Raw genomic sequence first — 13213 nt, 5'->3', positions numbered from 1 at the left:
TGCTGTTGTAAAAGCCAAAATGGCTTCTAACAAGCACTTCCATGAAATCCATCACCTTCCAATACATCTTTCTGACTCATACTGTGAACTTGCATGTAACATCTCTAGGATTTTCAGTTGCATCATTGTAAATGTTCCAGGATCCTCTAGAGTTTAAAGAAACAGCCCTCAAGTCTTCAGCAAAAAAAATTATATAACTTCCCCTAAACTTTGCAGCACCTCAAACAGGCATAAGCTCCCTGTAATTGCCATCAAGGTATTGCATAACACGTTGCATGAAACCTCCAGCAGCTTCTGCATGTCTCACTCTTCCACGATAATGGTGGTCGAGACCCGTGGTCCTGATTACACACAATCCATAACCGGGGTCTAACTAACTTTTATGTGTACTCTTACAGTAAAACCACAGGAGTTTCATGAGCTTCACATAAGCAAACACATGTTAAAATCACATGTGGAATACACGTGAAATGTGGTTTCTGAACAGTTTTATGTGAAACCCATGTGATCACGTTTTCAGATGCGTCCCCATTTGCTCACATGTGATCACAGGAGTTTCACATAATAATGTAGGAGTGCTGCCCAAGAGGCTGTCGGCTCTGACCACCTGGAAAATTTGTCTAGAAACATATGACTGGGTAAGCACTCAGTCAATGTTTTTCCTTCCAAACAGGGAGAACATCATGTTCACCAGGGTTTCTTCAGGTTTCATCATGTCAAATTTAAGACATTTTAAGACCCTTTTAAGACCATTATGAATGAAATTTAGACTTATGCAGGGCTAAACACTGATGATTATTTATAATGGCCCAGTTGGGCCAATGGATTTTCTTATATATTTTTGCTTGCCACAAAAAAAATCTAAGTAATTATTTCTTAGCCACATACTTTAATGTGTCAAAAGCAAGAAAATTCTAGTTGTATACACTATTTTCAACACAATATTTGTTTTTTATGACAAGTTTAACATTGTTAAAAGTATATTTATTGTGGAGGCAATAACATAAATAATCAAAAATATATATTTGTTGGCTTTTGGTCCCAATTGATTGAGTAATAACTTCTCTTGATTGAGATAACTTCAATTCAACCTAATGAATTTCTGTTATAAAACCTTAAGTTTAATGCCTATTTGTAAATATTATGTCTACTCACCCTTACTTCTGTAAATAGTTTTTGTAAGACTGGAAGATAACGTAAAGGGATAAATTGCTCTGTTATTATCATGACGAACTGAGAAATTGTGTTTAGTTCTTTCCCTGATTTTATTAAGATGGATTGTTGATGACTGGATGGATGTCAGCCCGATTGGGTAGCTACTTGGACAGGAGAAAATTAAAACCTGTTTAAAATGATTTAAGACACACAACACAATATTTCAGTGAATTTAAGACTTTTTATGCCTAATATTTTGTTTTTGAAATTGAAGACATTTTAAGACTTTTAAAGACCCTGCAGATACCCTGGTTCACTCACATTAGAATTAGGTTGTTTAAAAATATTCTCAGATTTGTCTCGCCAATCTTATAAGGCTTAGACCTTCCATAGACAGCAATGTTCTCCAGAATAGGGCTGTGCAATAAAATTTCAATTTGATCTCCAATGATTATGAAAAAATTTTAATCAAGATAAAATGATTATTGCATCATATCTTGACTCCTTTAAGTTCATATTTGCCTAAATGTTGACATCTATCTATCAAACATTTTAGTCATATGGCCCACTGATAATAGTTTTAAATAATCGTGATTATGATTTTTTTTTTCATAATCAAGCACATGTCTATAAAATAAATAACAATTGTCTTCAGCGGTAATCAATGGTAATCAATTATAATTAAGCAAATGCCTAAGAACATTTTTTGTGTGCCAAAAACATAAAAATGACTTCCATGTCATATCAAGATGTGCATTTCCAACAGGCAATAATGAATCCTTTAACAAGACATGTTAAGCCTTGATTTATAGGACATTTGAAAGTGTCATTGGATATTTGACTCTATGAACTTTTTTGGGTTCATCTAAGAAGTACCTAAATGCTTTGATCAAGTTTAAAACTATTTAGATGATAATTAGACCAATGCATCAGACATCATAGATCAGGATCAGCACTCAAAAATGTAGATTAGTTTATTTCCATATCACTATCTGGAAAATGCATTGTTCACATTTTCCTCCAAGGATGTCTGCATATCATCTTTTGACTCTCCTCCACATATGCCATCTCTGCCCCACACTTACATTACATCATTTTTCCCATTTTAACCCAAGGAGGGCTGCAGTGGGCTGAACAGTCCCAGATGACTTGAATGTGGCCGGCATTATGGTGAAACTTCCTGTGATTTAACTGCCCTAACATGGAGCCCGTGAAGGCTATCGCTATATGGAAAAGCTGAGTCTGGCTTTCTCTCCAGGTTTCTCAGCTGGGGATGAAATAGAAGTTCTAAGATGTCTAGACTTTCTCCCATTCGGTGCTTGACTCATTTATTCCCTGTACTGTTAGAAAAAGCATTAATACTTGGAAAATAAATTCAGACACAATGGGTATTTGTGTTGCTGCATCTCATTGAGGTTTGCTTTTGGCTTTACATGGAGTTTCTGATATCTTGTTTGTCACTATAGGGCCTTCTAAAGTCTGTGTTTCATCATAAGGGGGTAAAATCACAGTTCTCTTTGATTAAAAGAAAGATTATCATAAAATATTTCTTTGCATGCCTAATGCATTCTTTCTAGATGACACTGTTGGCACAGAACAGCGTGTTTGTGCAAAGAAAGAGGACAGGAATAAATCCTATTATTCTAACTGGACACAGAAATGAATTCAGACAAAGCCTATAGCATAAATTTGTGTGGTGAAAATTGTGTCAAGAAGGTGTTTAAACATTCCATTGCCGTAAGCCTAGCAACCAATTAGCCCTGAGAGAGAAAATAAATGGAAAAGAATGCACCAAACGATCAGAAAAGTGATAAAAGGACTGCAACAATAGTTTCTGTGGCATCATCCACCTATTTTACTCTGCCTTAAGCTAAAACCTGCACCTAGGACCCAGATACTGAACTTCAGTACCACTGAGACCCAATTATATAGTTTTGAATTATGGACCAAAGCGAGAACATATAATATTAACGCCTTTACTGTCACTATTCCAGAATATTAAAGGGAAAGTTCATGCAAAAAGTGAAAATTTGCTTTAATTTACTCACCCTCAGGTCTTCTGATATGTAGGTGACTTTTTTATTTAGTAAAACATTAAAGAAGATTTATGGTTAAAACTGTGGTCCTTGAGGATTTCAAAATTGCAGGTCAATGACTACTGGCATTTTGAGAGTCAAAACAAATAAATGTATACAGGCAAAACAAAAAGACTACACGTGCTTTGAGGTCTCATGAAGAGAAATGATGAGTCTTTGAGCTAATGCTGTTTATTTCAGCTGTTTTATATAGGTTGCAGCATCTAGAATTAGCAGAAGTACCATTTAGATAAACCATACAACAAACCAACATAGGCTTATTCTGAAAACGTTGCCCTATATAAGTTTCTGGAGATTGCGAATTATGTAGCCAGAAGTATGTATGGTTGCATTTCATCTTTAATACGAATGCTACGGGGTGGTATGATGCTGTTGCTTTTCTCCTTACCAGCTGATCGCTTACCTCAGTATGGACAGCTTTTCCGCTGTTACCAGTTTGTCTGGTAGCTCGACACATACGTCGGTGGACTTGAGATGCAGAGCGTTTGAATTCGGTAAAGAACAGTTCCAAAAAGCAGGAAAGACAAAAACAAAAGCCAAAAAATTAAATAAACGAGTAAATAAAGTGAGAATGTGGTAAAATCTGAAAATGTGGTACAAATAAGGGGGCTTTTCTTTTTCTGGATTGCTTTTCAAAACAGTGAGGTTGGGTTTAGGGAAGTAGGTGGGCGGGTTAATCGGTGCTTTTGAAAACACTATTGGTTGGGTTTAGGGAAGGAGGAGGGTGGGGGTAAATAAAAATCGGTCGATTGGTCAGTCAGTCAGTCGACAGCAGCCTCTGATGGGTTCACATGAGAACAGCAGGCATGAATGGCACTGGCTAGAAAAATTTGAGATCTCAAAAAGCGTACACAGCGGCCTCTGGTGGATTCGCGAAAACAAAAACTGCAAAAAAATGTAGCTCCTGGGAAGTATTTTTCTCTCTCCAGAAATGTATATAGGGGTGCGTTTTCAGAATGAGCCTGGATTGCAACTAACACATTCTCCATCTCTGTTAAAGTTTGCCCCAGCAAACCAGGGGGGGGCGATGCCCCTGTGTCAACAAGCTTGGCCCCCCTCTGGCCCCCCTAAATTTGGACGGTTATTTTTGTCACAACTAAAATGCCATGGAAAAGCATGATCGGCAGACGGAGATATGACTTAGGCCTCTTTCGCGCGCTCTTAGTGTTGCACACACTCGCTCTCTGTGTCGCACGCACTCCCTCTCTCTGCTTTCCCTTCACTTTTGTCAGTGACGGTGCTGCGCGCATAAGTTTCCGGCATTCGTCAAAAGTTTGACAGGTAATTGACAGGTAATAAGAAAAATTCAACTTCAGTCAAGTTCATGTTGTGAAACACTATCAAAATGTCCACTGTTTAATATATTAGCCTATAACACTTTTAATTAGTGTTGTCAAAATTAGTGCGTTAACGCATGAGATTTATTTGAAATATTTAACGTGTTACAAAAAAAATTTATGCAATTTACACAGTTGCAGGTTTTTTTTATTTCCTGTTGTGGCCGATGCGTTCAACATGCAAATAATTATGGATGAGACCAAGGAAGGACTTTTAGATCAAGGAAGGACTTTTAGAAGGAAAGTTTCAGTATAAAAAAAATGATGTCACATTACCACGCTATCCAGCGTTTCCTGCGGAGTTTCATCTAATTTGGTACGTTTCATTTTTTATCTTTTGACTTTTGTTTTAATGTGATTGATACCACATGCCGAATGGAAAGAAAAACCTCTGGATTTTGTGACTCAGTGGTCCTTTAAGGTAATCAAAAATTGCTGTTTAAATTGTAGACTTAGAGTATTATCGTAATCATATTAAAATTGGAGTATTGGTGTCCATGTAAAGGTACTCTGAAAGTGGCAGATGATGTCGCAAGCTGTCAAATGAGCCCTCAAATGTTTCATAAGTTTGACGTGTTTCCTTCCTCAAACGCAACTTTTGTAAAGCGTCTGCTTCAGGTTGCGGTGTCAGAATCCTTGCTTGTACAATATAGCCATACTTTAGAAAGCTTAGTTTAAGCAAATTTAATAAACGCGATCGTACGTGTTGATGAGTAAATATTTCTTAAAGATGTTAATAATACTGACCTTTTTTTTTTTTATTAAAAACTGCTATTCAATACAAACTGTAAGAAATAAAACTTATTATGACTCCATCAACAGAATTCTTTTTGATTTATAGAAAATACTGTGAAAATTTCCTTGGTTTGTTAAAGATCACTTGGAAAACATTATTTTAAATTAATGGGAGGGCAAAAAAATGACTTCAACTGCATTGAAGTTTACAGGTGTAAAAATGCAAATCCCTGATGTACTTGAATGTTAAAAATGTGTTATCCTACTACAATACAAAGTTACTTGTCAAATAAATTAACATGGAATATTTTTTTTTAGTTTAAGTTATTTAATTATCTTGTTTATGAAGACTGCAGAGTGATGCATGAAAAAACTGACTTTGAATAATTGTTTAAGTAGTTTGTGATGTACGTTAATGTGTGCCCCCTAAAAGTACAAGTGTCCCCTACCCGGCCCCCCCAGTTACTCTGGTCTAGAACCGCCACGGTATATGTTATTACACAACAGGATGCTTGCACTTCAAGCCATTTGCTGAGGCTGTGGATTAAAGGTAATAATGTTGTAAGTAATGTTTTAACCATTTTTATTATGCTTGTGTGTTTTTCTTTTTCCTAAAGAGCCTGTAGCCATTCACTTGCAATTCATGAAAAACCAAGCATTATGTTTTCAGCTAAAAAACCTTTAGTGTTCTGCTGAAGACAAATTACCTACCTCTTGTATGGCCTGAAGGTGAGTAGATTAACAGCATATGTCTACTTTTAGGTGAAGTGTCCCTTACAGAAACAAATTAATTTAAACAGTCAGCATTGACTGCACCTAAACTGTATGATATCAATGTTTGGCAGTGCATTTTTAAAATCAGAAGCACTTTTCTGTAGCACTCAGAGAAACACATTGTGTACCTACAGTTACCACATGCTGAGTTTAATGAGCAAAGGTCATTTAAATCAATATATAATTCATAGAGAGTCTCACTACATGCAAAACCCTTTCAGTTGTGTTGAATTGACAAATTATTTATTATGTAAAATTTTGGGCATATACTTCTAACCAAAGCACCCAAAAATCCTTTGTTCCACAAAGAACAAAAAAGAACATAATTAGCTCAAATAATTTAATAGGCCTAGAGTAGTGTTGGACAATAACAAAAGGAAACAGACATGTACTGAAATCACTTACATTGATGTTGTTGGTCAGGGTGTTAATAAACTTGAATCCTGGGATTCTCTTGTCACTGCAAACGACTCCGACATCCTCAGAATGTTTGCAATCAGACACACCAATGCCATTAGACTCACACTGAGCCAAGGTTTTCTCCTTTCCCTTACAGTGGACATTATCAAACCAGATACGACCTAAAAAAGTAAGTAAATCAATTCTTCACATAAGTGTTTAAAAGGTTTTCAGGTTGAGTTCACAACATTTGACGCAAGCTAGCCTAACCTTTTTTTTATAATTGTTATGCATATAGTTATGAATGCAGTGTTGGGTTTAATTAATTACATAACAACTAGTTACTGTTTTAGATGACTTTTTGACAGAAAAAGTAAAGCAATCGATTACTTTTCATTTCCAAGTCATTTAATTAGTCACTTAACACTGTAAATAAACACAAAGGTTCTGTATAAATCCATTCAGAGCAATTGCACTGTTTGTAATACATATATCTTATTTAATAATTCTATTTGAGCTAAAGAAGGCTACAATCATCAAGACGATTGCAAATTATTTACATTATGCATAAGAAACAACGAATTCAGTTTGATATAGTTATACAATTAAAATTCATGTTTTCTTTTTTGTATGTGCAAAATATCAATTTTTTTTCCACTAACAGAGGTTAGATTTGTACAAACAATTGCACAAATAATAAACAATGAATTAGGAAAGAAATTTGTCAATATATGGTATATATAAAATAATGCGTCACTGCTTTGAAATGTTTTGTTTTGATTCATAGAATATTTTTAAGTGTTAATTTTTTGGCTCAAAGTTTAATTTCTATTGTCTTACAGCGATTTTAGGTAGTGTTAGGTCAAGGTATTAAATCCCTTATTGAATAATTAAGTTACTTTACAGACTAATAGTAATTAGAAAAGTAATTTAAACACATTTTAATAATGTAATTAGTAATGAGTGATTAATTACAGAACATAAGTCATAACTTACCCAACACTGACCACATGATATTTAAAAATTCTTTTGTCATAGAACTTTCCATTTCCAACTAATTAATGATGTCATAGAACAACTTTCAGACATTCATTTTATCCTAATACACCAGTGTCAATGACAGGCACAAGTTGCACTAAAGCAATGATCTCAAACTCAATTCCTGGAGGGCTGCAGCTCTGCATAGTTTAGCTCCAACCCCCTCCAAATGACTCTTATGCTTAATAGTCTCTAGTAGTCTTGAACACCTTGATTGGTTGGATTAGCGGTGTTTGATTAGGGTTGGAGCAAAACTGTGCAGAGCTGCGGCCCTCCAGGAATACAGTTTGAGACCTATGCACAAAAGCAATTTCATTGTTTCATTACGTTATTATATTAAAGACATTTTAACACTACAAGCATACCTTCTCCCTTCCCATATTTAGATGATGGAGACCAGGATATTGCTTCAAAATAGCCCAGTTCTCTGCATATAACTTGGGCTGCGTGAATGGTGAAATCATCATCGCATACGGTCCCCCACTCCCCTTCATAGAAGACCTCAACGCGCCCTTCATTGGGCTTGCGCTTCTCTCCTGCCAGACGTAACTGTATCCTGGGAGTATCTGCAGGAAGCTCTGGAGGAGTGTAAAGGTCTTGTTCGGGCTCCTGGTAGGCTATAGCGAAACCCAAGTGCTCATACTGTGCGTAGCTTAGCCTCCAAGAGCACAGTAGTACAAATGATATAGACCAGAGAGCCAGCATAATGACAGAGGCTCAGATTTTATGGCCTGCAAAAAAAAAGTAAAAGTGAAGAGATTATTTTTAAGAAAGAACTACAGAAGGATATGTTTTATGATAACAGACCAAATTTGTAAGAGTTCAAGCCACCCATATATCTGTATTTTTTTGTACCCAAAGACCTTTTATCAAAGTCATGAGCTAAGGGAGAATAGCATGTGAATTTTCGTTCATCACTAAACCGACCCACATCAAAGAGCGCAATAATGAGGACGCAGAGGCTTGTTTAGACTCTACTGAGGCAGACTATTCATCTACATTGCCTATCAGCTAAGCATAAAAATAAAAAATTCGCTTTGAATACCAAGAAAATCACGTACTTAATAGAAAGTACAGTTTAATTGAGTGTAAAAGTCTGACAGATGTTTAAACACTTTGATTGGGGTGTTAGATATTCTCTTTCAGTGACACAAGAGGATGTGCAGATGGAAATAATATGGTAAGCATGAGTGAATGAGGTAACTGATTTCCTAACTAAAAAAAAAACACACTTCATATACTGTGAAGCCCAGAACTACACACTAAAAACCTAGTTTAAACATGGAAACACACAGAATGTCTTAATGTTTTGAAAAATTAAAAAGATTTTGTTTGTGAGGATGAAAATTCTTTGGATTCCCCTGTACAACTGATTTTGCTAATACATGAATCACATTGAGTGAGCAATGCTTTTTAGTTCAGTTCAATTTGATAACTTGATAATAAAGGCTTTTAAAAAAGTTTTAAATAAGAAAAGACATCTTCCACATTTGGACCCCACTGTGCCAAAATACAGTGTGATTAATAGGCTCTTTTGATTCTCTGGTACTGACTGGCCTGTAAGCGGCTGTCTTAAAGGCAGGGGAAATAATGCAACCTTCTTCAAAGGGCTCCCTTAAGATTGCCACTTCAAGATAAAAGAGGTACTTCTACAAAAACACTTTTCTTAGACCTTCGCTCGCTTTCATAACACACACATACACACTCTCAAAAGTATGTTGTGTGAAAATATGTTAAGCTTTTTTCTTAATTAAAACAATGCATCTTAGATGTCCAAACACATGTGGCAAACAGACATGGATCCTGGGAGCCTCAATGAATTAGCAAAGATTTCCATTGTCTGCTCTAAAGCAGCCTAAAGGCAGGTCTTACAAAGTTGTTCTTGGTCTACATTCAAGCCAAATTACTCCAGAATCAGAATGCATTTGTGTGTTTGTTCGCTTCCTCAAATTCCTGTCCTAATGACATGGTTCGTGTCAATTAGCATTCTGCACTTTTAGACAGCAAGCCCCCTTACACCCGTGGACAGAATAAGGTCCATAAGTCAAAGGGTCACAGTACTCTGTAATATTACCTAGACACAATAACCCAGTGTTCTGCCTGAAACAAAAGCACAGAACACTTTTGCAGATTTTGTAATGATTATTAATGCAATTTGTTGTTACAAAAAAATATACATTTTGCAATCCACAAACCATATCTAACAACACCATGGCACAACTTTTATCACTTATTTAGTTAAAAAACAACGTCTTCTCCCCTAATACCACTTATTTATGCATGACGTCATGCTAAATTCGTTGTTTTTTCTCTCTTCCAACTTACAAGGATGCGTAAACCCCTCCAAAACGAAAATGTCAGGTAACAAATATTTAAAAATCTAACACCTCATTTGATAGAAGCAAAACGCAGATATAGAGTATGGCGTAATAAAGCAAAGCAGGCTTTGTTGTCTTACTTTTGCTGCGAGTGCAAATTTCACAGTAGAATACTCCTCCGAAGTGTGAATCCCTGCTTCTCTAGGCTGTTGCTCATCCCCTAAACTTTCACTGGCTGTTCTCCTGCAATTTCAGGAAAGTCGAAACAAAGTTACGCCTTGTTGAACTGCCCCTTCACGCCCACTACAGGCTGCTGTGCTGACCTCATGGACCTCCAGTCGCACGAGCACGTTACTGGAATTTTGTTAAAGAAGGAGACATTATGGACGTGCCTAAAAGATGCCGGCTGTCGTAACGTTAAACTTGAAAAACATAAATAGGGACGAGAAATCTTTGGCGGTGGTGTGAGTTTAGTTGGACGGGTGGAGGAAAACAAAACTTCCTTTACAGTAGGATATTTTATGCTAAAGACGCTTAAAACACAGACAAACATTTGGGAAAATAATCAGTTTGGGCTGGGACGAGAATATAGTAAACCTAATGTTCGAGTTTAAACACATGTTTGACGGATCCCAGATCCACAAACGAAGGATTCGTTCAAGAATCGAATGGTATGAAATTAGCCCGAGCGGTTCTTGAGTCAATTGGTCCAATTGAGTCGATTAAATTTGACACGTCTAACTATCAAATAAAGCCCACTAGCATCTCCCAAAGATACACCAGAAATAGAAAATGCTAGTCTGAATACAGACACTGATTTAATAAACGTAGCCTACATTAATGAAACGTACTGGAATTAATGGAAAGTATGCCTAATTAAACATATTGGAAATATAACTCGACTGTTTAAACAGAATTCCTTTTCGACAGTAAGCTCACATATTCAGCAGCACCCTTAGGTTTAGCATTTGGGCTAAACATTAGCCTATAGCTACTATTGTTTATTGTCATTATTATTAAATGATGATAAAACCATCGTAGAATGACGCAACTATTTAAAATAACATCTGAATATGTCATCACTTCGAATTGGTTCTGTAAAGCGTTCGAAAGAACCGTTTAGATGGCTCCATCACTGGAATGAGTCTCTGCCTATTCTCTTGTGGGATATTAATATACGTATACTGCCATCTTGTGGATAATGGTGCACTTAATGGGGCAAAAAGCTGTAAATTAATCTATAAACGCTAATTAGTCAGACAGAAGCCTAGACTCAATCTCAGTAGTGGCTTCTGTGAAACATGACTTTCACATATCCCATGTTGCTTTTGGCATTTTTTTAACATTAAGCTTAAAAATTGGAAACATACAATATATACCCCCTCCCCAAAAAGCATATCCCATATTATACATGACATGAGTCACATTCACATTCTCCCCTCTCCTGTATTTTCTTGGGCTCCTCCCCCTAGTCCTACTTTCAAGATCGTTAGTATCACCCTCTGCACTGTATTCTCACTCACTTCTCTGGGTGAAGGAAGGAGGGAAGGTTATTTTCAGAAATGTTCAGTTATTACGGACTCATTAATGGATGAATTCCTCAAGTCTTTGGATATTAAACTATCCTCAAATGTTCCCCGAAGGACGGATGCTTGATCAAAAGACATTTTTCAGGTTGCAGCCAAGGTAATAGGGACATCCCGGAAGATGGTAAACCAGACTGAAGGTTACGTCTCAGAGCTGATAACCCGCTCCACGACTGCTTGCCTGCTTTTTATTTTTGTGCTCTCCACCTTTCTAGGGAATGCTCTGGTGTGTACAGCGGTGGTACGCTTCCGTCATCTGCGCTCCAAAGTAGCTTATGTTTTTGTTGTGTCTTTGGCTGTTTCAGACCTCTTAGTTGCCACTCTTGTAATGCCATGGAAGGCAGCTGCTGAGATTGTGGGTTTCTGGCCGTTCGGCAGCTTCTGTGAAGTATGGATAGCCTTTGACATCATGTGCTCCACTGCCTCCATTCTCAACCTGTGCATCATAAGTGTGGATCGTTACTGGGCGATTGCTATCCCGTTGAGCTATGAGCAGAAAATGACCAGAAGAGTGGCGTTTGTCATGATTGGAGTGGCATGGACGCTTTCTGTCCTCATCTCTTTCATTCCTGTGCAGCTGAGTTGGCATAAGTCTCTCGGTCCTATAGAAGACCTGGCTGAGAAATGTGATGCCAGTTTAAACCGCACTTACGCCATCACTTCATCTCTGATCAGCTTCTACATCCCAGTCTCCATAATGATTGTCACGTACTCACGCATCTTCCTCATAGCGCAAAGGCAGATCCGAAGGATATCGATGCAAGAGTGCAGCATCAAACACGTCCAGTCCTGCCAAAGCTGCAATAAAGCTCCTGAAGAGAAGTTAAAAAGCTCATTTAGGAGGGAAACCAAAGTTCTGAAAACTCTGTCGATGATCATGGGGGTGTTCGTCTGCTGTTGGCTGCCTTTCTTCATTCTCAACTGCATGGTGCCGTTTTGTGATCCTGGCCTCCACAACGCCGGTCAGATCCCATGTGTCAACAAAACCACCTTTGATGTGTTTGTGTGGTGTGGCTGGGCGAACTCTACCTTGAATCCTGTCGTTTACGCATTTAATGCAGAGTTCCGCAAAGCCTTCTCCAGCCTCCTGGGATGTGGGAAGTTGTGCTCTCAGAATAATGTGCAAACTGTTGACTTCAGCAACGAGCTGGTGTCGTACCATCGAGACTCCACGAATCTTCGAGATGTTCACCTCTTCGGTCACTCCTGTCTGCATCCACACGCTGTCAGGGAGGGAAGCGACAAAGACATGTGCTTTGATACCGTTTCACAGATGGCTGAAGTTCCTTATGATATGGAATGTAACTTTGTATATGGAGCAAGGCATCCTGTAGGAGAAACAGAGCTATCACTGGATAAAATCATACCATTTACGAAAGAAGATGAGTTGGTGTCTCTTGAACATGTAGTTCGTAATGAAGTCGAGTCTCCTAGTATCTCTGGAATACTTTGATCTCTAAATATGTGGTGTGCTTTGAGGAAAATGATATGTATTACACTGGAAAAGATTGTGGTTAATTGAACTGGTTTTAAGAACCATTTCTGGCTGCTGTTTCTACATTACTATGGTCATGAATGATTCAAAAGGTCACTCACTATAATTCTAAATAGGCTGTTATTTGTATATGAATAATGCCAAAAGTACTTGTTTTTCCATTTGGAGGTACCAATAATCATGTCTGTCATTTGTTATTCACTTTACTGATAATGAATAACACCAGATTTGACATGTCCTCTATCCTCTCCAAAAATGGAAAAGCACTGACAGATTTTTT

At 37.4% G+C, this 13213-nt stretch overlaps 2 protein-coding genes across 2 annotated transcripts in view; one reads left to right on the top strand and one right to left on the bottom strand.

The window, feature by feature from the left end:
• Window positions 1–10101, bottom strand: part of loxl2b (lysyl oxidase-like 2b) — a 47705-nt gene extending 37604 nt beyond the window's left edge. The window contains exons 1-3 of the mRNA XM_056457845.1: window positions 9993–10101; window positions 7900–8265; window positions 6503–6678 (exon numbers count right to left, since the gene is read on the bottom strand). Of these exons, the coding sequence (XP_056313820.1) occupies window positions 6503–6678; window positions 7900–8239 (516 nt within the window). The 5' untranslated portion in view covers window positions 8240–8265; window positions 9993–10101. The remainder of the gene's footprint in view (window positions 1–6502; window positions 6679–7899; window positions 8266–9992) is intronic.
• A 1293-nt stretch (window positions 10102–11394) lies between these two features.
• Window positions 11395–12959, top strand: drd7 (dopamine receptor D7). Its single transcript, XM_056456915.1, has one exon. The coding sequence runs from the start codon at window positions 11560–11562 to the stop codon at window positions 12889–12891; it is 1332 nt and encodes a 443-aa protein (XP_056312890.1). The 5' UTR covers window positions 11395–11559; the 3' UTR covers window positions 12892–12959.
• Window positions 12960–13213: the final 254 nt, after the last annotated feature.

This window comes from Danio aesculapii, chromosome 5 (genome assembly GCF_903798145.1).
Source record: "Danio aesculapii chromosome 5, fDanAes4.1, whole genome shotgun sequence".
In the NCBI taxonomy this organism is placed as follows: Eukaryota; Metazoa; Chordata; class Actinopteri; order Cypriniformes; family Danionidae; genus Danio; species Danio aesculapii.
Note: the sequence above shows the minus strand (reverse complement) of the source record. Positions and strands in the feature narration are given on the sequence as shown.